Source organism: Choristoneura fumiferana, chromosome 12 (genome assembly GCF_025370935.1).
Source record: "Choristoneura fumiferana chromosome 12, NRCan_CFum_1, whole genome shotgun sequence".
In the NCBI taxonomy this organism is placed as follows: domain Eukaryota; kingdom Metazoa; phylum Arthropoda; class Insecta; order Lepidoptera; family Tortricidae; genus Choristoneura; species Choristoneura fumiferana.
The window spans coordinates 11,441,117-11,469,054 of NC_133483.1; the positions used below are offsets into that span (position 1 = coordinate 11,441,117).

The window sequence follows — 27,938 nt, forward strand, 5'->3', positions numbered from 1 at the left end:
GACTCCATGTCTTTTCTAAGAGTCAGATATCTTATAAGTTAGCGAGAAGAGATATCTTTTTAGAGATAAGTTCACCTTCGTAATACTCCCTGTCTATGGTTCCGCGCTAAGTTTGAGGCTATAAGTATCTTTCTATTTTTATTTTTATTTGTAAATTTGCTCGTATAAAACTCATATCCTTCCCAGGCTTCCAAACCTTTGATAGAATACTTTAATCATGAAAGAGTAGCAAACAAACAAATAAACATACTCACTTTCACTATCTCCATGCTATCCTACTATCTATCTCATGCTATACTATCCTACTATCTCTATCCCAAACCACCTACACCATAGCTTAAAATTATTAGGCATAAAATCACACGTTTACACAATTTTACAAAAAGCAAAAAGCTGCAATACATGCAGAATAGTGAGAAAGTTCATGCAACTAGACCCTGAAAATAGCCCTCAGCAATCTTCTTAAAAAATATTTATTCTACAACTCTTGCTACATTTACTTGGTGGATAACCCGTAAATGTAGTAAATACCGGCCTAGAGCTGAGAAAAACAAATCCTTCGAAAATAATAATTCTTTATTTCCATAAAAAGGCACAAGTATCTTAGACTAATATATGTAGTAACTAGACAAAATCGTAAATGAAGTGGGCCACAGCTGCCAAACTAGGTGTGAACCTGTATTTCAGCAGTCGGAGCTCTTCCATGAGGTCAAATATATGTGCTGAAATCTAGCAACAACATAATCCCACAACACTTGTCAAAAGGATTAGAATAGAGAGAACATCATATGTATAACTTAACAGAACTAAAAATAAGAAATAAGAAATAGCAACCCTTATCATTATGTATGTATGTGTGTGTGTGTGTGTGTGTGTGTGTGTGTGTCGAGTGTGTCCGTGTGTCCGTGTGTAGTGTGGGATGACCCCATAGTGAGTACGTTTTGCTCAGGAGTACATACAAATTTGTCCGACTGCCACTTGATTGTTTTTTTTATGTAGCTCTGTCCATCAGAGGACAATTTTTCTAATTTTTAGTGTATTTTTAGAGTATTAATGGTAGAGGAACTATAAAAACGCCATCCGCCTGTAACTCTCATTCGCCAAGTGTCTGGTCTGGAATGAAAATGCGGTAAGGAACTTCGTCTCAAAAAATACTAAATGTATTGTTACATCAAGGTATAATTATATCGTAAACTTTAGTCGTTATATCGTCAAGCATTATTGATATATCTACTTAATGTCAGTTTTAATGCTCAGTCCAAGGATGTTATTTAGGAAGAACTTGGACCGACTAAAACACGTATGATTATAAAACTAACTCAGCTGGTTGGGTTCCGTCAGTAAAATCATCCTACTAATAAAAAATATGAAATTTTGTGTATCTTTGCTATTCTTTCAGGCTAAAACAGTTGAACGGATATGGATGGAATTCAGTGTGTAAGTGGATGTCAGGAATAACAAATAGGCTACTTTTATTTCAAAGCTCTCACGGGAACGGGATTACACATGAAATTCTCGAAATGTCTATCGCTAAGTCCTGAAACTTAAAATTTTGCTCGGGTATGCTTTTTACATCAAAAATGTAGACCGAGGTGTAATTCTTGAGAATAACTTGGAATCTATCAGCTGTCTCAAAGAGAATGAAATACCTTGAAGATGACTGCTTTTATTTGCTCCAAACATGGCTAAAAACCATCTATAATTAAATCAGCTACCGAAAAGCCATCAAAATCAGTTCTTTCGTTTAGCAGCTACAATGGCGCAGATAGATCGATACATAGATAAGCAGTTACCATATAATGACTCTCTTTTTGCGTCGGGGGAAAAAAATCTTGACATAAAATGAAATGGTTCCGTTTTTCTGAAACCCTAAAAATAATGATCTACTTTGACAAATATGAATATTTCATGAGATGTGTTCTACAGTGGACACATTAATTTGATTTGTCAATTTTATGTTGTGAGGGAGGAGTCGTGATTGGTTTTAGTGTCATATTTTAAGCGGGTTAAGTGTTGTTGAATTAATTAAATAGTGACGATGTTATTGTGCACTGCTGTTCTTGTAGGATATTGACTGACATAAAAATCTTAGTCCAAATTTTTCATCAAAAAAGAAAATAGTTATTTGTGCAACAAGAGAGAAAAGTTTTTTTTTGTTGCGAGTGTTGAATTAGCGGGAGCTCCCATTCCAAATAAGCGAAGGATTTTATAATTGAATCACGAGCGTTAGCGAGTGATTCTAGGTTAGAATCCTGAAAACAGCAAGGGATTCAAACACACGAGATGCAAAAAACTTTGGTTTCGTGTGACACATGCAATTTTTCACCTCAGGAGCGAGAACATAATTTAAATGTAACATAGGAATAAAACCACATATACCTACATGTTTACAAAACAACCACATTTTTTTAAATATAATCCGATTATTAAGAAACAAATATAATAATCACAGTTAAAACTCTTACTCAAAAATGATAACTACAGTCGCGATTATATCTATAAAAAGTCACCAGAAAGTTAAGAACAATACAAATTTCATAGGTACTCATAACATGCATTGTAATTTGAACCTAGAACTTCTTGTAGTTCTTGTAAAATATGTCATACCTACTTACTTATTTTTTAATACCGCAATAAGCCTCATCTTTGGGTCATTAAAAAGGTTGAACAATAAACTTATAATCCATACTTCCATACTAATATTATAAATGCGAAAGTAACTCTGTCTGTCTCTCTGGTACGCTTTCACGCCTAAACCGCTAAACCGATTTTGATGAAATTTGGTACAGAGATAGAACAGACCTTGGGAAAGAACATAGGCTGTCTTTTATTGCAAAAAAGAGGGTTTAAGGGGTTAAAATACGTTTATATGGTGGAAGTTTGTCGCTGTCGAAGATGAAACCATGAAACTTGGCATTTAGGCACTTAATAAGAAATAAATCGATATTTGTATGAGCTTTTTTGAAAATTCGACCTGTGAGGGGGTGAAATAGGGAATGAAAATTTATATGGAAGGTCGTCATTGTCGAAGATAAATCGATGGTTCTTTATGAAACTTGGCATTTGAGCACGTGATAAGAGATAAATAGATATTTGTTCAAGAGTTTTTGATAATTTTACCTGTGAGGTGATATTAGCAGAGGGGATGATGCATTGTTAGCAGAGCCTCTAAGCTCAATCGAAATGTACGCAATGTGGGGTCATTTTAGGTGGCTTATTGACATAGGCAGTCAGACAGGAAAAATTATAATTTCCAGATTTTTCTTATTTATTGTGCTATAAGAGCTACCTTTATGCAAAATTCCAAATTTCCAGGACAGCCGGAAGTACCCTATTACTTTTTCTCTTAAGGAGATTTACATGGAAACACCTTTTTAATGACTGTAGCTTTTGATTGCCTTGACTTAGAAGTTTGATTTTTTCACAGCTTTCAGGACTATTGACCTGAGTTTAGGGTTTCAATTTCAACTCGATACCGATACTCCGCGCGTTGACGAGATAAAGGGTATTGACAGACAGACGGACAGACGGACAGCAAAGTGATCCTATCACTTCTTTAATTTTTTCCTTTTGAGCTACGGAACCCTAAAAAACATTTATTCCGGCGCTTTCAAATTTCGACCTACGTACTTGAAAATATGGGGATGAAAGTTCTTAAGGAATTCAAAACAACTTACTATAAGTACATTTATCGGAAATATGTGTAGCTATGCTTAGAAAAATGCAATCTTAATTATAATCCTACCCTCCTAACTTACAATAAAGGACGTAAGGTGTCAAGAGTTCACTATGAAGAATTAAGTAGTCCTTCCAACCAACTGTCCTTCTCAGCCTCGGCATTCATAAAAAACAACCTAATGCTGACTGTTTTTTCAACAGAGAGATAGGAGAAAAGTGGTCTAATTACCTTACCATATTTACCGATGCTTCAAAACTATCAGAAGGAGGCCCGGTAGGTGCCGCTGTGTGGATCCCAAAATACAAAATATTATTAAATTTTAAGCTCCCTTCCGGTAGCTCAGTTTTTTCCGGAGAAGCCGTGGCTTTGCTTGAAGCCATCCTTTTTGTCCAGTCTCACAAAATAAAAAAATCCCTCATTCTTACAGACTCTTTAAGCTGCTTGCAGGATATCCTGAAGCGACCATTCCGTGCTAAAGATAACTTCTGCATCACTTTAAAAATCAAGGAAACCCTTCACAAAACCCACCTCCAAAACCTTGACATAGTACTGGCTTGGATCCCCGGTCATTGTGGCATAAAAGGTAACGAGGCTGCGGATATGTGTGCTAAGGAGGCCATTGAATTAGGTTGTGATAAGTATAAGCAGTGCTTTCCACGCGACGTAAGAGCACTCGCACTTCCTGGGATACCTGGAACACCGACTGGCAGTCTACTCGTCTTCGCGTTGGCAAACATTATGGGAAACTCCAACCTGAGCTTCCCACAAAGTCGTGGTTCTTTATATCTAGAGCGATCCCCAAAAACATCACCTCCACTATCACTCGCCTCCGTCTGGGACATGTATGCACTCCAGTCTTCCTCGCCAAAATACGGGTCCGAGACAATTCTTTATGTGAATGTGGCATGGACGAGGGCACCCTCGAACACATGTTCTTTCACTGCACCAAAATCGTTACTCCCTTATGACCTCCTCCCTCCTGAAATCCCTCGCCCTGTCAATTTAAACTTCCTTCTTGCAATAGCACACACCCCCCTTATAACTGTACTATGTAAATTTATTAAAACTAACAAATTATTTTTGTAGGTAGTTTAACAAATTTCATGTTTGTGTTGTCTTATTTTAGGTTCTCATCCGATTACCGCACACTGAATCTACCGAACAACGACTAAACTGATAGTGTCTTTTCCAACCTCGACATTGGCGGAATCATCGATAGTATCGATGGAGCTATACTTTCAAGAATTGAATTGAATTGAAGTACCTAGTCCTTTTATGTTGGCAGGATAGAATACACGTCGTATTGCTAAAATGTGGCTTCCCGCAAAATATTTATGTTTTACTAAAGAACATGGATGGATGGCTGGATGAAAGAACAAAAAAAATAGTTTATATTTATACTAATGTTTTAAAATAGATTATTTTCAGTAAACCGTAGAAGTTTCTATGTGCTATTATTGGCAAAATAGGTTACATAAAATACATACTTCCCAAAGTTACTATTCCACGTTCCACGCGGACGAAGTCGCGGGCAAAAGCTAGTTTATTATAAATGTTATGAAACATTTTAAATATGTTTTTATTAAGATTTAGATTTCTATTATATAAACATAAATAGATTTGTTACAAATTCATTCAATTTGACAAATATTTATTCCAACTTTAGAGGCAGCATATGGAATTCTTTTATAAAAAAAAAACAAGAGAAGCGGCTTTCATGCAACGAGATTGCATTCTTTATTAAAATATCGGGAAAATTTACATTTTGTAAATATTTCGTTGTCATGTAATTTTTTTCGGTATTGATATATTTTTAATACCATAAATTTTATTTAAGTTTGTAATCAACACATTTGATCCTATCTCTCGCTTTTTTCGTGTTGAAGTGAAAGTGACAGATCAAAGTGAAGTTCAAATATTTGGAATTCAGTGAGTAGACCCAACACTGCACTCAGCATTTACAAAAAAAATTACTTTGTCTCACTGAGTGAGCAAAATGCGATTTTGCTCAGTGATTTCTCATAGCGAAACCTGCCTGTTTGAGGTGCTGAGGTGAAAAATATATAATAATTATTTATATATATATAATTGAATTTTATATTAGAAAAGAACATTGAGTTTAAGATATCATTTTCAGACCTTTCTTTTTTTAAATAATAATAATATCTATAAATATTGATAATATTTAATGCATTTCAATGATTCAGATAAAAAACACTTACCTATTAATTAATAAATATGAAAATAAGTAGTAATAAACAAAATTTGTATGATTAACGACATTAATCAATCATATCAATGATTCGCAATTGCAATCGTTTTGTAACGAATACTAGTAAAATAGTACCTATTCATGATAATTATGATGTAAATTGAATGAAAGACATTTTGAGACTTCTAATAATTAAATTTAAAAAGTTACGTTACGTAAAGTTACGTGGGAAAAAGCACATAATATAAGCATAAGCGATAGTAATGTAAGTTTACTTATAATATAAGCATAAGCGATAGTAATGTAAGTTTACTTATATTAGCTTAGTACTACTTATTAGTGTTTATGACCAGGGACTTATCAGCAGAGTGACAAGTAACCGTTCATACATTATTGTAACAATTAAATCTTACATTAATGACTGTACAAACGGTTCTGCAGTTATAAATCTTTACTTGGCGTGACCGTTCACACCACTGGCAAAATATAAGTAATATTTTATATTTTTTGCATTTGCACTAATACGAAGCATTATTACAATAGTACCTATGAGAAAAATTTAAGTGACAAGTAGCATTATAGTCTTTAATCTCATATAAACCTATCATAAGAGTAAGAGTGAACGATTCTAGGTCGATTCGTGTAGCAATTTTACTTGCATGCAGCTTGGCTAAAAAGATACTTCAGTTAAGACTTATTGCGGTTGATGTTGGTGACACCTCCTGTAGAATGGCCGTTTGATGTGATTGTCATTTTAATATCATGTCAAAAATATTACGGTGCTAGTGTAAATGTATAGTAGATTTTATTAAGTAGCCTCTGTTAGTTTTTCGTTATTAACCGTCTTACGACATAAACTAAGATAATAATTGAACATGTGTTTAATACATCGTTGCTTAAATACTGTTTAAAATTCGATTTTCGCATTAACGGGACTTTTGACTTTTTTGATTTGTGTCGCTTTGGAATTTAAGCAGGGACATGTCAGTTCATAAAAAACTCTCATTTTAGGTAGACATAGTTTATCGTCTAAACTGTCATTTTAGATGAGTAGTCGACCGTAATTCGGTACTTATTCCATAATTTATTAAATGCACAAATCACCATTTTACTCAAAATATTTTCTTCAGGGAATCCAATAAACAGAACGATTCCACGTCTACAACTATTTTATTGCATAAAACGAGTTTTGGAGATGATAATTACAAATGGGAACTTTTCAAAAGGTAAACTCATGCTTTTGGCAAATGGGCACCAGTGGGTTGGAATCCGTTTTCATCAGCCGTGTAATCCACTCGGTATTTCACACCATCGTCGCCTACGTACTCATAGAATCCCTTGGCTCTAGTACCACCCCCATTGACAGCAGGGTCTACTTTCCCAGCTTCTTCTGCAGCGATTCCGTTTTCGGTTTCAAACAAGTAATGATAACTGTCTACGTCAGCTTCGTTCTCCTGTCTGACTATTTTGGCATTTGGTTCGTATCCTGCCCTGGAGTATATTGGGACGGGAGCGTACGCTGCCAAAGGTTTAGGTGTCACTGAGTAGACAAGAGAACGAGCAGTTGGCAGCACGGGAACAGGAACAACAGATGGACGGGCAGTCACCGCAGCCAATGATGAAGCGAAGGGTTCCACTTCAAGTCTGTTAATCGAAAAAAAGTATGGTTTAAAACAGTAAACCTGTGTGTGGAATATATGGACTAAAACCGGAACAAAATACGATTAGAAGATATGAATGTAGACAATGTTATTAATTCATTTTATTAAATTTAGAGAATCAAAGCCGTTCAAAGGTCTTGGATCAAATTGACTGAACGAATCTGTAATGTAGAGCAATAAAAGTTGCCGCTCAATCATGCATTTGGTTGACTGGAAATTACAAGAAACAAGATCATATTTTCCTCTACACCATACTCAATTTTCAGAGGTCAGTAAAAAATTCTCACAAATTGACTTGTTAGTTAAAAATAAATGTGGTCACTGAGGAACAAAATTTTATTGGGACTATCTATTTTACTATTTTACCACCTATTTATAAAACTTACCCATTCTGATCACCGTAGTTAACCACAGGCGTAAACAATGGCTGGTATTGATACGGATTGTATGCCTTAACGTAGAATGGTTGGTACGCGGCGTAGATTGAGTCGTATTTGCCGTTTCTTCCGAACAAATTCCTGTAATTGTTGTCTAGGGCAGTATACACTCTATACTTGTTGCCCGGAGTGCCGTAGTACCGGCCTTCGTCTCCTGGGCGGTACTGCCCGTCGTCACCTCCGTATACCCCTGGCTTGTACTGGCCGTCGTCATCAGCTAAACTGACGCCGAGGACAGCTAATGCGAGGATGGACTATATAGAAGAAAGTTCGGAGATTGTTAAGCCCAGTTTAAAGTTGCATTACATTGCGCCTCTCGATTGACCACCGACAAGTCGTTGGTTTTACGGCCTCGCAATGTAATGCGACATGCACGATTTTTCTTGCAAGTCTAAACCGGGCTTTATGTTTTTACTCGTATCTGGCAACGCTAAATATCAAATTGACAGTTAAAGGCAAAGAAATATATAAAGACAACATAATTTTAATAAATCTTCCACTTTCGCTATATTTAATCATATTTTAGTGGTATATAACGGTATATTACACAAAGAACTAATCCAATTGTTAAATTGAAAGCCAAATCCTTAATTACGTATCATAATCATCACTTCATCACACTTAGAGACGTCGTTTAATAATATAAGTATGTGATAACGATGATTTTCCATTCAGTTTTTTTTCTATTATCAACTTCTACTGTTACTTTTTTAACAACTCATGTTAATTAAAAATTTCACTAATACTTTTTAAAAGTATTTTCTTCTTGCGATTTTAACACATTTTTAACTTACCAAAATCAACTTCATGATAAGAATGTAACGCTTGTAGTGAGCGAAATAATCCGAATGATACACTTTAACCGACCATCGGTTCTTTTATACATAGACCAAATTCAAAAATGGTTAGCAGGAGACATCCGTCTAAATTGCAGAAAATGTAAATTTTATTTGTTATGTTGGCATTCAGCGCGACGTATTTGGGTTGATGTGTGATATATTAAAGCGCCGACCACGTCCATGGCCAACAATTGGATCATTCTCAGGAGGCCTTGTGCCCCCTATTAATTTGATTCAGGTTTATAAAAAAAATCAAAGTAGATACGTCTAAAGCAAAGCCATCGAGACGAGTTATATTTCATCTTTGTCTGACACGTCATTATTAGTACTCATTATTTTTCTCTCTCATGCCATAATTTATCTCTAGTCGTTAGCCCTACTTTAGGTAAACGCATGTAAAATATCAAAAGTTCAGATGAAATGCGCTTGCTTGATAAAAATCAAATAAAAGTTAAGGGGGTCATACAAGAAACGTATTACTTTAAATTTTATTTACAAAGTTCAAATGTTTTGCCTAAGAGCGCGATTCACGTTTGAACGGTTTTTATTTTTTGATATGCAGTATGTTTATCATTCGAGTTTGAGGTTGTACATTTGACCGTTACTGAGATAGAATAAAAACAAAAAAAAACAAGGGGGGAGTAGCGGCGTTAGGGTGGGGTGTTTTGTTATTGTTTACAGTGATACTTTGTGAGCTTAAACAACCTAGGCCTAGTAAATTCAATTTTTCAGAGTTGTACTGTGCAGAACCCTTAGTGCGCGATTCCGACCCACGCTTGGCTGGTTTAATGGATGATTTATATATTTAAATGTGTATTTACCTATGTAAGTAAGGGTACTTGATGTTCAGTAACCATCTCGACTAAATTGCTTATTCGTTTTTGTCTCCGTGAGCTTGTATCTAGTAGGTACTAATAAAACAACACCAATCCAGTAAAAATGCCTCTTTATTTTCAGATTACTTAGATAATTAAAATAATAATTGATTCAATAAATAAAGTATCTAAAGTAGTTCTTATTAATTGCTTACATCGTTCACAATTCTAACATATACTTCGTATTCCAGTTTAAGTTTGTTAGTAAGGGAATTCTCGATTGTGCTAAGGACTTTAGTGCCTTTGAAACTATAGTACGAACCAGGCTTGTCTCCAAGAGCGGCGTTCATTCGTGGTGGATATCTGAAATAATTAAAAGACATAATCTTTAAATATCATATAAGAAAAATTCTTTATTCTAGTGAAAACAATTTATAAATTAACAAGTTTGTTAAAATTATTACTACGAACTAGATTTTTTTTAATGGATCCCCCGCGGTATATGGACCCAAAGATGCTGGCAGCATTTTGTATAGCAATGTTGATACGAGTACGTTGTGCAAAGAAGCTATTTATGTTGTTATTATCATAATTATTTACAATAACTTTGACTGAATAATATTTTTTTTATATCTCATTAAGTCAGCTTGCTAAGAACTTACTCCATTTACGAGTTTTCCTGTTAAATGGTTTTAAAGTTAATTCATCGCGAGCCATAAACGTCCTACTGTTAAATAGATACAAGCGGATTGGGAACTTTAAACTACACCGATGAATTTGTAGATGTGGACAGGTTTTGATACGATGTTTTCCTTCACCATAAAACTCGTGACAAGTTTCAAATGTGATCTCGCACGTAAATTCCGAAAAAACTCAGAGGTATAGAGCCCGGGTTTGAACCTACAATCCTCTGCTTAAGAAGCTATAGCTAAAACCACTAGGCATCCACGGCGTTTTACTTAAACTTCCATAACCTTTATAGAAACTGCAGAAATGAGTATTTGAGTCATTTTGAATTTAGTCTTTTAATTCCCCTGTGAATCATCTAATACCTTTAAACGAGCAATTCCTGTTTATACCATTACAACTTTAATTGTGGTTTACTAATGTTTCGGCGAATAACGTTTGTCAACCTGTTTCATTTCGCAACTTTTCATTTCCCAACTGTTTAATATTTCTGTAACTGTAAATATTTCAAGATTTTTCTAAAACTAGTCTAACCTAAAGGGTTCTACACGATGGCCCTGAAATATTTACAGTTTTAGAGTTTGCGAAATGAAAAGTTGCGAAATGAAACAGTTTACGTTACGTTGCGAAAAGGCAGTACTCGTTTAATTGTATATTAGGGTTCTCATTTGAAAAATAAATAATAGGTATGAAGAAGGTGAATAGGTGTACTATTTTGTGATGGAGATTTATATTAAAGTTTAACTTTAACTTAAAGTTTGCTTGATCGTACTAAAAACGCCCAAGAATAAAAAAAGCTGTGCCTTTTATTTATTCAACAAAGAAATGAGATGGAAAAATGAGCAAATAAACAGATGTGATAACGTCAAATATTGGATATACGAAATAATAAACTCGTAAATACATATACCACTCTGTCAAGATGTCCTGATTTCCAATTTTTTGTGATAATCTTATTTTTATCGTCGACGTCAACTATGAAAATGTTATTTAACACTTTGACTTTTGGATTACGAGCGGTAAAGGTGAACCGATCACTTAATGCCTAATTTACCTGATCTCAATATTTATTGCATTGCGTGGGCTGATCTGTAGGAGTTATTGTTAAGTTAATCAATCTATCGACATACGATTATTGAATGGAAAAAAATGACTTTAGATATAAATAAATTTGGACCAGCAGTTGGCGAGTTTGTTCTGTTTCACAGCGAGGAGCTTATTTACTGTGTCTACAATAAAATACAATACAATACATTAACTGTTTATTGCACACTAACACATAGTAAACAGTACAGAAAACAGTTATATACATAGAGATTTTCTAAGGTAAGCAATAGGCGGCCTACTTATATATTTAAGATTTATTTTCATTCAGTAAGCCTTAAGGTCTCTACTCACTACATCCTATTATATACCATGACCGTAATAGGAACTTATCAAGCAAAAAATATAATATATAAAAATATATATTCTTCGTATTGAAAAGTATGAGATATGTCGCCGTCGCATGCCATGTACAGAGCGTCAAAAACGATGCCGATACACTTCTTATGGGTATGACACGCCGTTGATATCCGTAGTCCGTGTCGCGTTACGGAATTGTGCCCGGTACGCTCCTATTACGGTCGTGGTATGATACGGTGTATTGGATAGAGACCTTCAACCTGCATAAGCATCTAAGCCAGATAACAGCTCAAAAATATCTAATATTCTAACGGGTTCCAGCATACGAGTACATGCGCGTGCTAAGTCGTCGTTTAGCCTATACACGTCCCACTGCTGGGCACAGGCCTCCTCTCAGAACAAGAGGGCTAAGTACTTAAAGAGATAATGTTAAATTATTATTTTAATTGTCCACAATATACATCAAAATTAATTTTGGCTGATTAATGAAGAGCATCCTAAGTTTAAAAAATTGTAAGTTACTAGCTTTTGCCCGCGGCTTCGCTCGCGTTATATTTGGGGTACCATAGATTTCATTTCTACGAATCTTTTTTTCGTGTTTTGATTGATTTTTCGGAAAATTACCTATATGGAAATAAATACAGACAGACGTTTCAGGCAGATGGTGCAAATTTTCGAATTAAAAAATCAACCTACATAATCATAATTCATTCCAACTTTGAACTCCAGCTGTTTCACATATTCAGGAGTAGAATTTCGAAAAACGTTCAAGTGCCTACGCTTTTCTTTTGACCGCAACTTCTTACACGATATAGTTATTAGAAGATTCCCGCGAGATAAGAATTAGTAAATACTATAGAAAGATACACTGTTTTTTTATCTATATAGCTATTTCAGTCTTTCATTAACCCTTAACCAGGCAACGAGGGTTTTATCGAGTAAAGATTATGAAATTCAGGAATTAGTTTATATATGGCTATTAAAGAAAAAATATTTATTATTAAAGAAAAAAACCTCGTGGTCCCTGGGAGTACCTTGTATGGGCAAGTAAAAAACATGTGGTCCATATGAGTACCTTGTCCAACATTTGAAGCATTTGAAGAAATGTGACAGCTTCATTTAGTGGGTGAGATGGTGGTGCAATTGGTGAACATGGTGGTATAATTGAACAAGATGGTGGTGTAATTGAGGTAGATGGTGGTGGAGCAACTGGAAGCGAGGAATTTATGTCAGATGGTGGATCATTTGCTTTATTTTCCAATATTGGAATGTTTGCGTTGCTCAGTGGTGAAACTGGAGCAGTAGAAATGATATCCGCTGGCAGCTTAAGTGTGTTCCCTTCAAAACCAAAGTCCTGAGGTTGTATAAGTTGACTTCTTTGATCAGTTTAGTCACAGGCTCAAGAGAAAATACGTCGAGTAAGTCATCTTTAGGACTACTTTGTAATTCATCTAGCCTGTGGTTGATATTGTCAAAAAATCTATTTGAAAATCATCATCGTCGGTATCTTCATCTTTTGATAAGACCATTCTTTGCAATAGTCCTTCGATATCCCTGTCTTTCAGAGTTCAAGGCCACTAAACAAAAAACCTCATCAATATACCTCCCGACAAATCTGAATGCGTATCGGACAATGATCGTATATGGACCACATAATTCAAATTATCATTACAAGTACAAAAACATTAGTTATGAAACATAAAATGCATTCAGAAAACGTAGAAACTCTCATTATATGCTTAAAAACAACAACCAATACTCACCGGATTATTTTTGGGCATTTTTGGCAATTAACTGCAGAGTGCACTACAAAAACAGCCGTTGTTTAAGGAAAAGTTTCAAATATCGAAACTTTTTTTTTCTTGTGTTTCACGCAAATACTGATCAATCACTAGAAATATTTCTTTTCTATGAGTTTTTGACATATTGTGGTCCTCAGGGACACATTGCTCGATAAAAAAAAAACTAACATAATGTTGTCTTATTAGTACATTGCCTGGTAAAGGGTTAAGTTGTCTGTATTATCAAAATTGAATGTATGTACATAACGGTAAAATTACGTACCAGGTGGTGTCTAGCATATAAATTGTCATTGAAAGAAATTGAATAATTATGATTGGTTATTTGGAGTCTTTTTGTATTTTTTATTTCAACTCCAAATTTGTTACTTTTACGGGTATCCCGTGAAACCATATCGAAAATACAAACTGAGACATGGATGCACAGAAAAACCAGAAAAAGAGACCAGCGCTGGGAATCGAACCCAGGTCCTCAGCAATCCGTGCTGCGTGCTATAACCCCTACACCACCGCTGGACAGGAATTTAGACACGAATTTTTCCTATGCATACATATCTCAGGTTGCTTATTTCTACTACGCTACTTATGCAGCAGCACTAGCGACATCTATGTTTTCGCTCTCATCGAGAGACGTCACATTCTATCGGAACCAACCGCTCACCCAGACAAGAGATGTCGCTACTAAGCAATCAAATTATGATTGGTTATTTGGAGTCTTTTTGTATTTTTTATTTCAACTCCAAAATTGTTACTTTTACGGGTATCCCGTGAAACCATAACCTAACCAACCATAACCTGGGTTCGATTCCCAGCGCTGGTCTCTTTTTCTGGTTTTTCTGTGCATCCATGTCTCAGTTTGTATTTTCGATATGGTTTCACGGGATACCCGTAAAAGTAACAAATTTGGAGTTGAAATAAAAAATACAAAAAGACTCCAAATAACCAATCATAATTTGATTGCTTAATAGCGACATCTCTTGTCTGGGTGAGCGGTTGGTTCCGAAAGAATGTTGACGTCTCTCGATGAGAGCGAAACATAGATGTCGCTAGTGCTGCTGCATAAGTAGCGTAGTAGAAATAAGCAACCTGAGATATGTATGCATAGGAAAAATTCGTGTCTAAATTCCTGTCCAGCGGTGGTGTAGGGGTTATAGCACGCAGCACGGATTGCTGAGGACCTGGGTTCGATTCCCAGCGCTGGTCTCTTTTTCTGGTTTTTCTGTGCATCCATGTCTCAGTTTGTATTTTCGAAATTGAATAATCTTGCAAAGTTTCTTGTGTGTGCCATTAACTTTTGACGAGTTCGTTCCTGCGGAGACGATCCTGGCCGGACTACCTGATGTCACTGCCAGATTATTGTATTGTCACCAGATTTACATAAGTATGCCAAATGTACAGTCTTTAGGTTAATTAGTTTAGCTTGTGCGTTTTATGATTCAGTTAGTTAATCCTCTTTAAACGTTTTATCCCGTGAGAATTTTGGGAAATCATGAAACAGTTTTTAACTGTTAGTGTTATCTACCTGCATACCAAATTTAAGGTCTCATATTTATAATTACGGATTTAGGGCCACTTTGAAGCAAAAATATAAATCCTATTTATTCCCTATCCCGTGGGAATTTCGAAAAATCCTGAAAATGGTTTTTAGCAGTTAGTATTACCTACTTGCATGCCAAATTTGAAGTCTCTTATTATTATAGTTACGGAAATAGAGCCATTTGAAAGTGAAAATGTAAATCCTATTTATTCCCTATCCCGTGGGAATTTCGTAAAATCCTTAAAACGGTTTTTTTATCAGTTAGTATTACCACAGAGTACGTATTACCTACTTGCGTGCGAAATTTGAAGTCTCTTATAATTATAGTTTCGGGAATAGAGCCATTTCAAAGTGAAAATATTAACCTGTCCTCTCCCAGAGGCACAAATTTGTGCCCAAATTCCTTTGATCCTGTTATCCTGGGAGATGATAGATTAATCCCATTTATTCCCTATCGCGTGGGAATTTCGAAAAATCCCTTCTTAGTGTAACTCTATTTCAGTTAAGGTATATATATATGCCAAATTTCAAGCGTTTAGCTTCAGCGGTTTGGGCTGTGCGTTGATATATCAGTCAGTCGGTCTGTCAGTCAGGACTGAATTTTATATATGTAGATTTTAATTTTTAAAATTTATAAGAAAAAATCATAAAATAATTAATTTGGAAACAGAATTGCAATTTTGTTTTACGATAGGGTATAGATCAGTGCTGCAATTGAACCCTAAAGCATCAAAATCTTACTAATATTATAAACGCGAAAGTTTGTATGGATGGATGTTTGGATGTTTGTTACTCTTTCACGCAAAGCTTCTGAACGGATTTGCGTGAAATTAAGCATACAGATAATATATAGGTACCCTATATTAACATATTATAGGCTACTTTTTATCTCGAAATAATGTATGGTTCCTGTGGAATCAAAAAAGGTTTAAGCTACATACCAATTCTGCGCGGTTAAAGCCGCTGGCAAATGCTAGTACACAATAAAATAGAGCTTTAATTACGAAAACAACAATACACACGAATAGGTAAGCCCTTGATTTTTCTTTGATTGTTTTGACCCTTTCAGAGTTTATATGTATATTCATATTATTTTAAATTTGATGTAGTAAAAATCCACCATTTTTAGGGTTCCGTCGTCAACTACGAACCCTTTTAGTTTCGCCATGTCTGTCCGTCTGTCTGTCTGTCTGTTCGCGAGACCGTCAGTACTAGAAAGCTGTAGTTTGGCATGAATATTCATATCAGTCACGCCGACAAAATGGTAGGTGGGCCAATCACCTTTTTTACCGACACTAATCTGTCAGCGAAATTTTTCAAACAATTGCAGATTTTTGAATGAATACATGCCATCCTACGTAAGTTCAACCTATCAAACCGTGAAATATATTGTTAGATGTACGATTTTTTGGTAACGCCAGAGACAATATTGGTAACGCAGGGGACGCCGAAGGTGTCGGTAAAAAAGTTGATTGGCCCAGGTACCTAATATAAAAAAAAATATAAACATAACCTCATATCTTTTTTAATTTCCAAAATAATTTTAATTAATCTTAACAATCAAACGTCCGACCCGTGAAACTCAGAAACCAGCCTCTTCATAGCACCTGGACTAATAAGAGACTCCGGTTGAGCTAAAACTCGAAAACACGCGTTTTCCCGACTTAACTAAGTACATCGATTGTTCGGTCCCAAAAACCCCACATAGCAAATTTCATCGTTAAGCCGTTTCCGTGATTCTCAAAATAAATATACAAAAATTGCTCGTTTACAGGTATTATTAGTATATAATATGCTAACCAAACCTCAAAATGTATAGAGCTGTCAACCTAAACCCATGTTTAACGATTTCATTTTTGAACCCGGGACAGCACATAAGAAGCTGTAGGAAAAAAAAAATTGCACTTACTGAGAACAATGTAATAATGAATCATTTGGAAAAGATTTCAAGTACCAGTAATAAAATGTGGGCGTTTAAACCGGGAATTTCATAACAACCTCACAGGACGATGACCGCTGAGATTTACTTTTATTACCCACTAAAAGCACTCGAAACCAAAATCAAAGAATTCATATAGGTTCTTTACCAAATTAACAGCATTTCATGCATTTTTTAAACGATTATAAGTCTTTCAAACATCCCGGTGTTTGTAGAAATAATTTATGATCTTATCTTTTATTTTATGTTATTTTTTTACTGCATTGACTGTTTTAATAGTTTTTAATATACCGGGTATAGATTATAACAGGAATAATAAATTACAGTACAAGATTTTTATTTCATTACTAAACGTGTCCATATTAATCGCACCAGGAATGTACGAGTAAAGTACAGCAAATTCAAGGCAAAACAAAAACGAAACACCTAACGATTTTTTATTGTCAGTAAACTATATCGCGACTTCCTGTGAAGTTTCACTAGAATGATTAATTTCTCCAAGTCTTAGGAAGAACGTTTTAAGCGAGATGTGGGAACTTTTTCTGCTTTGAGACACATAAGATGCGCTGCTAGGCAGACTTGACATGACACCCCACACTTCAGTCTACTCGTGACCACGGCCACTGTAATGTGGTCGAAACGTCGAGGTAAATATTACTCGTGTGTTTTAGCGTGATAAGTCCTGGGCCCAATTGCATAATAAAGTATAATATTTGTGAATTTCAATACAAATACGCTAATACTTAGCTTGTATTTTGTTATGCAATCGGGCCCTGTTTGTGGTATTTTGCTATAAGTGAAAAATCACGAAAGTTTAAAACGTTACATAAAGAAGTTTATTTAAGAATAAATGTATTTGTTGGTTTGTATTTGTATTATTTAATGTAATTGTGAGACGCATAAGCGACTCAATCGTTATGGCATGAAAATAACTTGAGACCCTGGAAATAACATAGAATAGTTTTATCCCGGAAAATTGCATAGTTCCCGCGAGATCAACAGCTAATTTTGTAAGAATATCATAGTAATTAGGATACTTTCAAAACAAATATCTATTGATCTTTCTCTCCTGAGTTCTTAAAAAGTACGTAATGTTACGTCTGTTATACCTACACTTTTAAATCTATGTAATACAATAAAAATGTTAATAGAAAAATCATTACTTACTGCGTAACGAAATCCGATCCGTTAGTTTGGGGCGTAAGGTAGTGACATTTTACTGCAATTTCTTTGTCAGCATGCACTTTGTTATAATGTGAGGTGCTTCCTTGCGATTCATCCCCAAAGTTAATATAGTCTGTTGAAACGTATTGGTTGACGAGGGCCTTTATAATCTTGTATATGTATGGGTATCTTTCAGCGTAGATCTTGTGTCCTATGTACTCTATTTTGTTTGGTTTGTACGATGCATCTCCATTGCCACTTCCATCACCGTATCTATCGTTTTGGTCTCCATTGTCATCTCTGTTCCCAACCCCATTCCCTCCCCCTTCTCCCCTTCTCCCTTCGTCATCACCTCCACTATTTCCATCACCTTTCCCGTTACCACCATATCCACCATTGCCGCCAAATCCACCATTCCCGCCAAATCCACCATTTCCACCAAATCCACCATTTCCTCCAAATCCACCATTTCCTCCAAATCCACCATTTCCCCCAAATCCGCCATTACCACCGAAGCCTCCATTGGGCCCGACCTGGTGGATATATCTATAATCTCCGTCATCGTCAGGGTATAAACCTTGTCTGTATATATACGTGTATTTGCCTTCATCTCCTCTAATGTATTTACCTTCGCCTGAAGGCCTGTAATACCGTCCGTCATCATAGACACGATACTTTTTCGGGTTATACTTGCCGTCATCAAATTTTAATGACGTGCTGCCAATTGTAGATATAATAGAGAAAAGAAAAACCTGAAATTGAGAAAAAAACGTTGTTACAAGGTCCTGTTGTTCTTCACCTATAGTAGGAATAATATCATTAAAACTGTATCGAAACGACTGGAATACCACCGCTTCGTTTTTAATTAAAATACAAAATGTAGCTTTTGTTAATCGGTTCCCCTTGTTAACGCATATTTTTTGTATCATAATTCTATTTTGCATAATCTGTTTACGCAAAATAGTATATTATGCCGAAACTGTTTTCGCATAACAGTTTACGCAGAATTCTCTTACGCATAACCAATGTAAGCCGAATGGGCTTTACGCATAATTTGTGAATTCCGAATATTGTTTAGGCAGAAAATTACTTACGCATAAATTAGTTACGCAGAAAGTTACTTTCGCATACTTAAAATAACTTTTAACGACTTATTTAATGACCCTGTGGCGAAGTCGATGGAGCTCCGCTTCGCGGAGCTCCTATTCGCCTAGTTAAGGCACTTTGCGCCTTGACAAAATACTAACCTAACCTAACCTACAGTTGAGCAATCACGTTACCTGGGTTTTCTTTATTGCGGGGGGCTTCCCCCCCCCCCCCCCCCCCCCTTTACTGTTTCGCCTATCCAAGTATCAAATATTCATTTTTTTTTCAAAAACCTTCGTAGGATTATGTTTGTTTTTTACATGCGGGGAGCTCCCTTGCGGGGGGCTTCGCCCCTCGTCCGCCTTCTTTATGCCCGTGCCTCTTTTACTGGTGGCTGTTCGATCCATTACAAATACAATTCTTACCTTAATAACCTTTTTTTTTCTAATCATCAATAGTAATTAGGTAATTTATTTTCGGATATAGATTTGGACAGGATTTCGGCCTATCAAAATTCGGCAAATTACATATATGCTAAACAAGATTATGCATAATAAAATTCGGCCATGTCTATATTATGCTAAAATAAATTCGGGTAAACCATTATTCAGCTTATACAGAATTATGCCGCACTAAATTTCGGTAAGCTTAAGATTCGGCGTAAATAAATTATGCTAAACCTGTTATACGTAATCAGTTTTGGACATTAAAAAGTATGCCAAATAGATGGCACCCTTGTTAATCGGTATAAGCAATGGGTAATGTAAAAGCGCACTTGATTTTACGTTACAAAAACACCTTAGATAAGTGTAAAAAAAATCTTTCACGAAATACTGATAAATGTTTTTTTTTCGAAGACACAAAAAACTAATTGAATTCAAGTAGATTCAAACAGGCATCATTAAAAACGACAATCAACGACTTTGAATACTTATACACCACTTAATATTGCACTTATTCAACTTTACACAAAATAACACTTCTAAATAATCAAGTTTTTTAGTTAAATTGTTCAATGTTACTTACGCATTTAACGTGTTGCATCATCTTTTATTTTCACGTGATAAATCACACTTCACACCCGAATTCTGCTATATCCTGAGTTGATCCTGCACGCGAGAGGCTGTTTACTCCGCAGATTTTGCTTTAAATCTGAAACTGGACTGGCCATTACGTCATAAGCAAAAATAAATATTTTAATGAGTTTGATCTTTATTTCCCGAACATCGTATAAGTTTTCATTGTAATTTGATTAACATTTAGATGCGTTATCTTGATTAAAATTTATCATCAAAACGTACCGAAAATTGGAACAGACTTGTCACAATACGTTACGAGGTCAGTTAGTGGCATTAGCATAGGTTAAGGCATTAGGTTTCCGTCGCAACTCTTTTAATGTGTCATTAATTAATAAATCACTCGAGGCACAGGGTTAACTGAACTGTTTTTTAATACTTGCAATTCACAAATTGATTTCAAGACGAGACGACCGACTTACTTGAGTGCGGTTACTCTTGAATGGGGTGAGCGTGGACTTACTTCGCAGGTCGACTTGCATAAAGATGCCACCGCGGTGAGAGCAACAATGAACCTACTGCATTCCTTAGACCTAATTTTATTAAGATTCACGCGGATTCCTGACGCCAATCGATGACACGATATGGAATTCCCTGAATCGGATTCAAATACCGATGCCATGACTATGTTCATTGTGTCGTCAACAGAAGCGTTCAACGGCAACTTATTATTAATAAGTTATTATATGTATTTGACGACCAGATGGCCTAGTTGTTAGAGAACCTGACTACGAAGCTTGAGGTCCCGGGTTCGATTCCCGTGTCGGGGCAGATATTTGTATGAAAAATACGAATGTTTGTTCTCGGGTCTGGGGTGTTTAATATGTATTTTAAATATGTATCTATAATATTTATCCGTTGCTTAGTACCCATAACACAAGCTTTGCTAAGCTTACTTTGGGACTAGGTCAATTGGTGTGAATTGTCCCGTGATATTTATTTATTTATTTATATTGTTATCTAAGTAATAAAAACATGAGAATATTATTCTAGTTTTCATCATAGCATAAGTAACGGAAGTTACTAATCCGTTTCTAACTTTCAAGTACTAAAAGTGCATTGTATATATTGCGGAAAAGCAATCAATATGGACCTCCGCAAAGCAACAACGTCAGAATCAATTGTTTTATATCATTATTAAAGCTAAAACTAATCATTCTTGTATTTTTCAGCAAATACTTGCACAGATTTTTTCAGAAGAGTTAAGTACAGTCCCCCTCCCTACTGCTTGACACGTTAACTAAATAAAATTAAACGGTTTGCAATTTGTGTAGGTACAGATCAACACAAGTACAGTCAATTGCAAGTAAAACTAACCTGCGGTGTTAGTTGACCGTAGGGGGAAGGTTACTTTTCTATGCGGCTCATTAAACTAATTTTTAGTTAAAATTGGCTGTTACTAACCTCAATTACTACAACTGATTTAATGAAGACCTAACGAATCTAATATATAAAATTCTCGGGTCAAAATGTTTGTGACCAAACTCCTTCGAAACGGCCTCCTCCTTCGAAAATTTTTTTTGTATATTCGGTAGGTCTGAGAATGGGATGTAAACTATTTTTCATACTTCTACGCGGACGGAGTCGCGGGCAACGGCTAGTAAATTTATAAATTTCATGATCATAAAAATATATTCTTAGACCAGGTATACAATATAATACATAACTATTTATTGTAGACATCGTAATAAACAGTTTAGAATAATAGTACATAAAAAAATTACCACGGTAAGCAATAGGCGCCCTTATCACTCCAGAGCGATCTGGTCCAGGCAACCTTTGAAAACAGAAAGAAGAAAGAAATATATTTACAAACGACAAGACCGAAGATGATAGACAGTAGTTCATAAGCATGGGTTTAAAAATAGGCAGGGACTTTGCCGTAGATTTTGGTAAAGAGTTCTCGATAAAAAGCCTGGACAGTAATCATAAAATTTATAGTTGAAAACGGGCAATAGACGGGCGGATGGACAGGGGTAAGGAGAAAGTTTTAAGATCATCTTATAGGAATGCCGTGACTATATCGCTCTTTGAGGTAGCATGGAAGTAAAGAGGTAGGTATGTTATTCCCCGTACAATCCCTTTCTATGAAATTTAATAACTGCCAGTCCGTAATCTATAGGTACTAATATTGTAAAGAGGAAAGATTTGAATGTTTGTTTTGTTTGCATTGAATAGGATCCGAAACTACTGGACCGATTAAAAAAAAACTTTCACCGTTGGAAAGCTACTTACACTAACTCCGAGTGACATAGGCTATATTATATTTAAAAAAATGAGGGATCCGTACTAAAACTTCAATAATGTAGCCCAAGGTGTAAAAAAAAATAGTCATAAAATGTCTTTCATCATAAAATATTAAAGATAGAACAAAAAAATGTTCTACAATATTAAAGAATATATCAATATCTACAAAAACTTTGCGATACCATATGTCCAACTATTGTAGTTATGTCACTATTATTACTTTTTTACATTTTAAAAGTTTTATTCATACCTTCGTATTAATCCTTATCTAAATAAATCATTTAATATTCAAGACTGTTTCAATACCTGTGGATTACTTTTGAATTATTCAGATCGGACGTTCCATTCAAAAGATATTATGAATTTAAAAATATCAATCTAACCAAAAAATGCATTTACGTCGACGCGCACCGGTTTCGCGCGGGTCGGGTGTAGTTTTTGAGAAATTAAGCTGAAAAACGTGTGTAAGATGCCCTTAATTAGAGACCTTTTTAGAGTTCCGTACCTAAAGGGTAAAAACGGGACCATATTAAAAAGACTCCACTGTCCGTCTGTCTATCACCAGTCTGGATCTCATGAAACGTGATTATCGTATCGCTATAACAATAAATATTAATAACAGAATAAAATAAATATTTAATTGGGGCTCCCTACAATGAACGATTTTTTTTGCAGCTTTGAAAATAAAGGTTGGGGGCTAACAATTTTGTTTATTTCTGCGCAGGCTAGGTCACGGGAAAAAGCTAGCTTGCTCTAAAATGCAATCTCCCTGGCGAAACGAAACTCGGAGTGGTAAGGCACATTATATACAGACTGCATTCCAACTGCAACGTGACTGCTTACTGCCGACTGCTCATACATTTTCCATGGCAGCCCATAATACCTACCTACTGCACGCAAATTCCACGCTAGCTACAGCTACAACTGAAATGTATCAGTAGCAGTTACGTTGCAGTTTTAATGCAGTCCTTCTGTACAATAACGGGGCCTTACTTGTACTGAATTATTGTCTATTCTGTGATACAGGGCTGATTAATTAAACCTTTTTCTGGGTTTGTTGACTTTTCCCTATTTGTAGTTGAGTATTTTTTTTCTGAACTACTTAACTACTGCAAAATAACTAGAAAACTCGATCGACTACCTCTGAGTTTTGTGATTTTCGTCACTGGGTATATCATGAAGAAAATCTAGACAAAAATCATGTTGTGTCCACACCTTACGGCAAATGCCAACTATAAATTACAACTGACATGCAGAATTTCGTCACTCTGATCACGTGTACAACGTGCATCTGCCCTGATCTTTTTCTTAAAATTATATTAAGGTTTAGTATTTTCCAAAAATTAATTAGTCAGCATTATTTTTATGCAATTGGGAGCTTTTCGTTCCCTTACTTACCTTAACTTTAAAGACTACTGAAGAAACATTTTTTTAGAAAATTAGTCGCTCAAATAAAAAACAATAATGGTCAAATTTATTTCTACTTAGGTACTATATGGTGACAAGATATATGGTAACACCACAGCATGATTTACTGTTGATTAGGTATCTAACTTAGACAAACTTTAGATTACGAGTACTTAGGTACATAAGTAAGTACAATAAGTAGCCTACATTATGAAGCTTCTTAACAGTTTCCAAACACTTTCAGTTAATTTTTTCTGCGTACATATTATCAAATAATATTTACCTAATATGTATTATGTTTGCTATCAATGTCGACCTAATTGGGTTAACATGGGCTTTTCTGTCAAAAGAGTGCTGGCCGTTTTTCTCCTGTCATGTTGTGCAGTATATTTGGTTACAAGGCATGGTTATTTTGGGCGAGGATCTGGTGGATTAATCGGTGAGTGAGACCGCAAGGCACAGCTAGTAAGTTTATTGCCGTCTTTGGTTGAAGCCTCTCATAAAAAGTTGTTCTTATACGACTGAGAGCGACGCGTCCTTGTGAGATGTGGGTCAAAAGAGGACATGTGCCGTGACACTGCCTTATCTGCATCTGGACAAAAATAAACAGCCTTTGTGTCCAGTTAATGTACAGTCGACAGAAAAGTATTCCACAGCAGTAAGGCTTTTTCTATTCCACAAGTTTTTATCTAACTATTTATGTTAGTATGTTTGACTGTGTGGGTCAAATCTTGGGATGGAAGTCGAAATTATTTAACCCACCTGTCAGTGGTTGGGTTGATTTAAAATTTGGTACACTATTATTCGAGGCTGAATGACAATGCAAATATGTACAAAGTCAACAAAAAAATGCATCAATATGCAAACTGTATACCTAGTAGACGGTGTAGTTTGTCAATTGTGGTTTGTTTCTTTTCTTTTGTACAATAAAGAGTTTACATACATACATACTGTATAGGCATTATTTATATTACACGAAAAAGTAAATCTAGTTAATACACAAAAAAAACAATTTCAATATATTATTATGTTATCAGACATATATGACTTACTAGTGAAAATAAACATGTTCATCACTAAAAAAATACAGACTTTATACGCAGTAATAACTTCCATAAGGTAAAATTGACGAACGTACCTAATTTATTTTATTTTCGGGAAACACCTTATGACCTAAAGGTTTCTAGAAGTGCCCCGTCTGTGCTAGCGATTTCTCATAAGTATGACTGGCTCAAAGAATTCTCTGTGCTTTACCTCCTCATACGTTTTTGAATACGTTATAATATGAAATTTTATCAACACTAAGTACCTACTTTAGCGTTCGATCTAAGTGTGTCTTAATCGTGACCAATTTTTAATTATCCATCTTTTTGTTGGTGGGAAAAAGGAAAAATAAAATAAAATAATAACAGTCGCAATCTTTATTCATAGCTGGTTCACTTTCACTGCTTTCGCCAATGCAGAGTACCAAGTCTTTTCTGTTTGCCAAGATCTACTATTAACATTCCTTTACACACTTCGATTTCAGAGTTTGGCAAATACTTGTACGGTCTAACAAAAGCAAATACTTTGTTTGAGATTTTACACAAATAATTGTCCTTTTAACATTTCGTAAACTAATTAGTTTATTATTATTATCAGACTCATCTAGCGACTAGATTCTAGTAGACTTAGAATTACTTGGGGATGTGCGCTCCTGAAGGAACGAAGCCGTTCTCATCAGCGGTGTAGTCTACTCTGTAGGTAATGCCATCAGGGGCAACGTATTCATAGAATCCCTTAACTTTCAAGCCATCGGTTTCAGCGTCGATTTTCTCGACGGCACCAGCCTCTTCTGCGAGAATTTTATTCTCAGTTTCGTATAAGTAACGGTAACCATCAGACTTAACGTCTTCTTCTTGGCGGATGATACCGTGTTTGTATTCGTAGTCTCCGTAGTTGTTCTTGCCTGCGCTAGCGCTGGCGTAAGCGTTTCCTTTGCCGCTGCTGACACCGCTGCCGACTCTAGCGCCACTCCCGGAGCCGAAACCAGCACCAGAACCGAGACCAGCGCCGGAGTTCAAGCCAGAACTGGCGCCAAAACCGCTTCCTGAAGAAGCCGAAGCTGAGGCGGAGGCACCGCTGGCACCAGCACCGCTGCCACCGGAACCGCTACAATAAAACAAAATCCATCATTATAATTTTGAGTTTTAGCAATATAAGTAATTGAATCCTCATTCCTGCAGTATTCAAGTAGATGTACTCGTTATATTATTGGATGGCTGCATAGTAATTAAAACTTAGTAAAACTGTTTTCGAACAGGTTACAGAAAGCTTGTACAGTTTTTCAGACGGACAGCCTGGAAGCGTGATATACTATTATAAAACTTGTGAAACTTACAATCCAGCGTTGCCATCGGGCTTGTATTTGTCGTTGTCACCGGTGTATTGCCCGCCGGGGCCTCCGCGGTCGCCGTTGTCGCTGGAGCCAGAGTAGAAGCCTCCTGGGCCGCCACGGTCGCTGCTTCCGGAGTAGAAGCCACCAGCACCGCCACGGTCACCTCGGTCACCGCTACGGAACCACAAAATTGTTACTTGCTTAAAATTAAAAGCGAAAAAAAAAATTAAACCCTGAGCGGAATATTTGAAGCAAGTTTGAGCATGTAAGGAAAGTCGAAACAACAAATTTTCTAAGCTATTTTTATTTATTAATAAAGTATTTATTTAAAAACCGCATTATTGTCATGGTAATAAAATATATAGAAGACGTATGCAATTTTTGCAGCAGCAGTAAATTTACGTTGACATGTCAAAATTTTAAATTTAAAACTTGTAAACCAACAAAGGGTTATCTCGCAACAGCGTAGGTATGTATCAAGTACTTTATTATTCATTGAGTAATTTAAAAACTCCTCGTTGACATTTCAAAATGCATTATTATCATTTAAATATTGATTTTACTCATCGGAAAAGATTTGTATTTCACTTGTAAATTTAAGAATATGAATTGTGAAAACTACAGTCATCAACCATAAATTACGTGTAAACTATGTTGGACACCCTGTCCTATCGGTACGATCAGAACGGCGTTATAATTGCTAACGAACTTATGTATCCACGATATAATTTTACAACTATCTCTTTCAAAAATTGGACAGATTATTTCTAATTAAGTATTCATAATTTTTACTTATCCATGATACCTTGATAACGCTTTAATTCCGCGAGAGAGCAAAGTGGTAAGGAACATAGTTAATACACTTTTTATTTTAAAGTAAATAAAAAAAATTGTGGAATATAATTTAAATCTTCAGTTCTTACTTGTATTTGCCAGCGTCATCAGGAACGTAACGTCCCGAGTTGTCTGCAGCGGGGTTGTAACGACCCGAGCCGTCGCTATTGCCACCCCTGTACCGGCCGGAGGCGTCGTATGACCCAGCGTTGTACCGGCCGTTGAAAGCGCCAGAGTTGTAGGCACGGTTAGCATTGTAAGCGCCGTTGTACGCGCCGTTGGTGGAGGCAAACGCCGAGGCACTCACGCCGGAGTTGTAGCGGCGGGCATTCGAGTTAAACGCGAAAGGCCTAGAATAAAAGAAAACTTAGAACTCTGCTCAAATCGTCGTGTTGAACATTTTCATCAACTTCGCAATTGACTTACTTCGCCGGGAAATCAGCCGCGAGGGCTGCGCCCACACACAGGCAAACCACCTAGAATAAATTTGATGTTAGTACTCTTGTAATTAATATAAACTACTATTTCCAAGTTACGATCTTTCTCAAACTGAACTAAATGACAAAAAAACACTTACGAAAAATCCGCGCATTTTCGTTATCACCCTCTGGGTTTATCCAACTGAATGTGGCATTTGAACGACGAAAGCCTATTTATACCATTTTATCTTATATCTTATTTTAAGTAGACGATCTTCTTGTCCACTCCGTCTCATTTGCTATGTGTAGCTTGCTGTTT

At 35.9% G+C, this 27,938-nt stretch overlaps 2 protein-coding genes across 4 annotated transcripts; both read right to left on the reverse strand.

Moving 5' to 3' along the window:
* Positions 1-7,042: 7,042 nt before the first annotated feature.
* Positions 7,043-27,862, reverse strand: LOC141433633 (uncharacterized). The gene is made up of 9 exons (XM_074095737.1): positions 27,778-27,862; positions 27,627-27,676; positions 27,290-27,550; positions 26,370-26,540; positions 25,670-26,140; positions 22,982-23,033; positions 8,784-8,864; positions 7,939-8,243; positions 7,043-7,535 (listed from the first exon to the last, which is right to left on the reverse strand). The coding sequence occupies exons 1-9, from the start codon at positions 27,790-27,792 to the stop codon at positions 7,124-7,126; spliced, it is 1,818 nt and encodes a 605-aa protein (XP_073951838.1). The 5' UTR covers positions 27,793-27,862; the 3' UTR covers positions 7,043-7,123.
* Positions 9,758-20,886, reverse strand: LOC141433324 (uncharacterized). Of its 3 annotated transcripts, none has more exons than XM_074095312.1 (4): positions 20,799-20,886; positions 20,286-20,417; positions 18,177-18,925; positions 9,758-10,006 (listed from the first exon to the last, which is right to left on the reverse strand). In XM_074095312.1, the coding sequence occupies exons 2-4, from the start codon at positions 20,304-20,306 to the stop codon at positions 9,847-9,849; spliced, it is 930 nt and encodes a 309-aa protein (XP_073951413.1). In that variant the 5' UTR covers positions 20,307-20,417; positions 20,799-20,886; the 3' UTR covers positions 9,758-9,846. The 3 variants fall into 3 exon arrangements, with proteins under 3 accessions (XP_073951413.1, XP_073951411.1, XP_073951412.1); XM_074095310.1 differs by having other exon boundaries at positions 20,758-20,837; XM_074095311.1 differs by lacking the exon at positions 20,799-20,886 and adding an exon at positions 20,561-20,748.
* Positions 27,863-27,938: the final 76 nt, after the last annotated feature.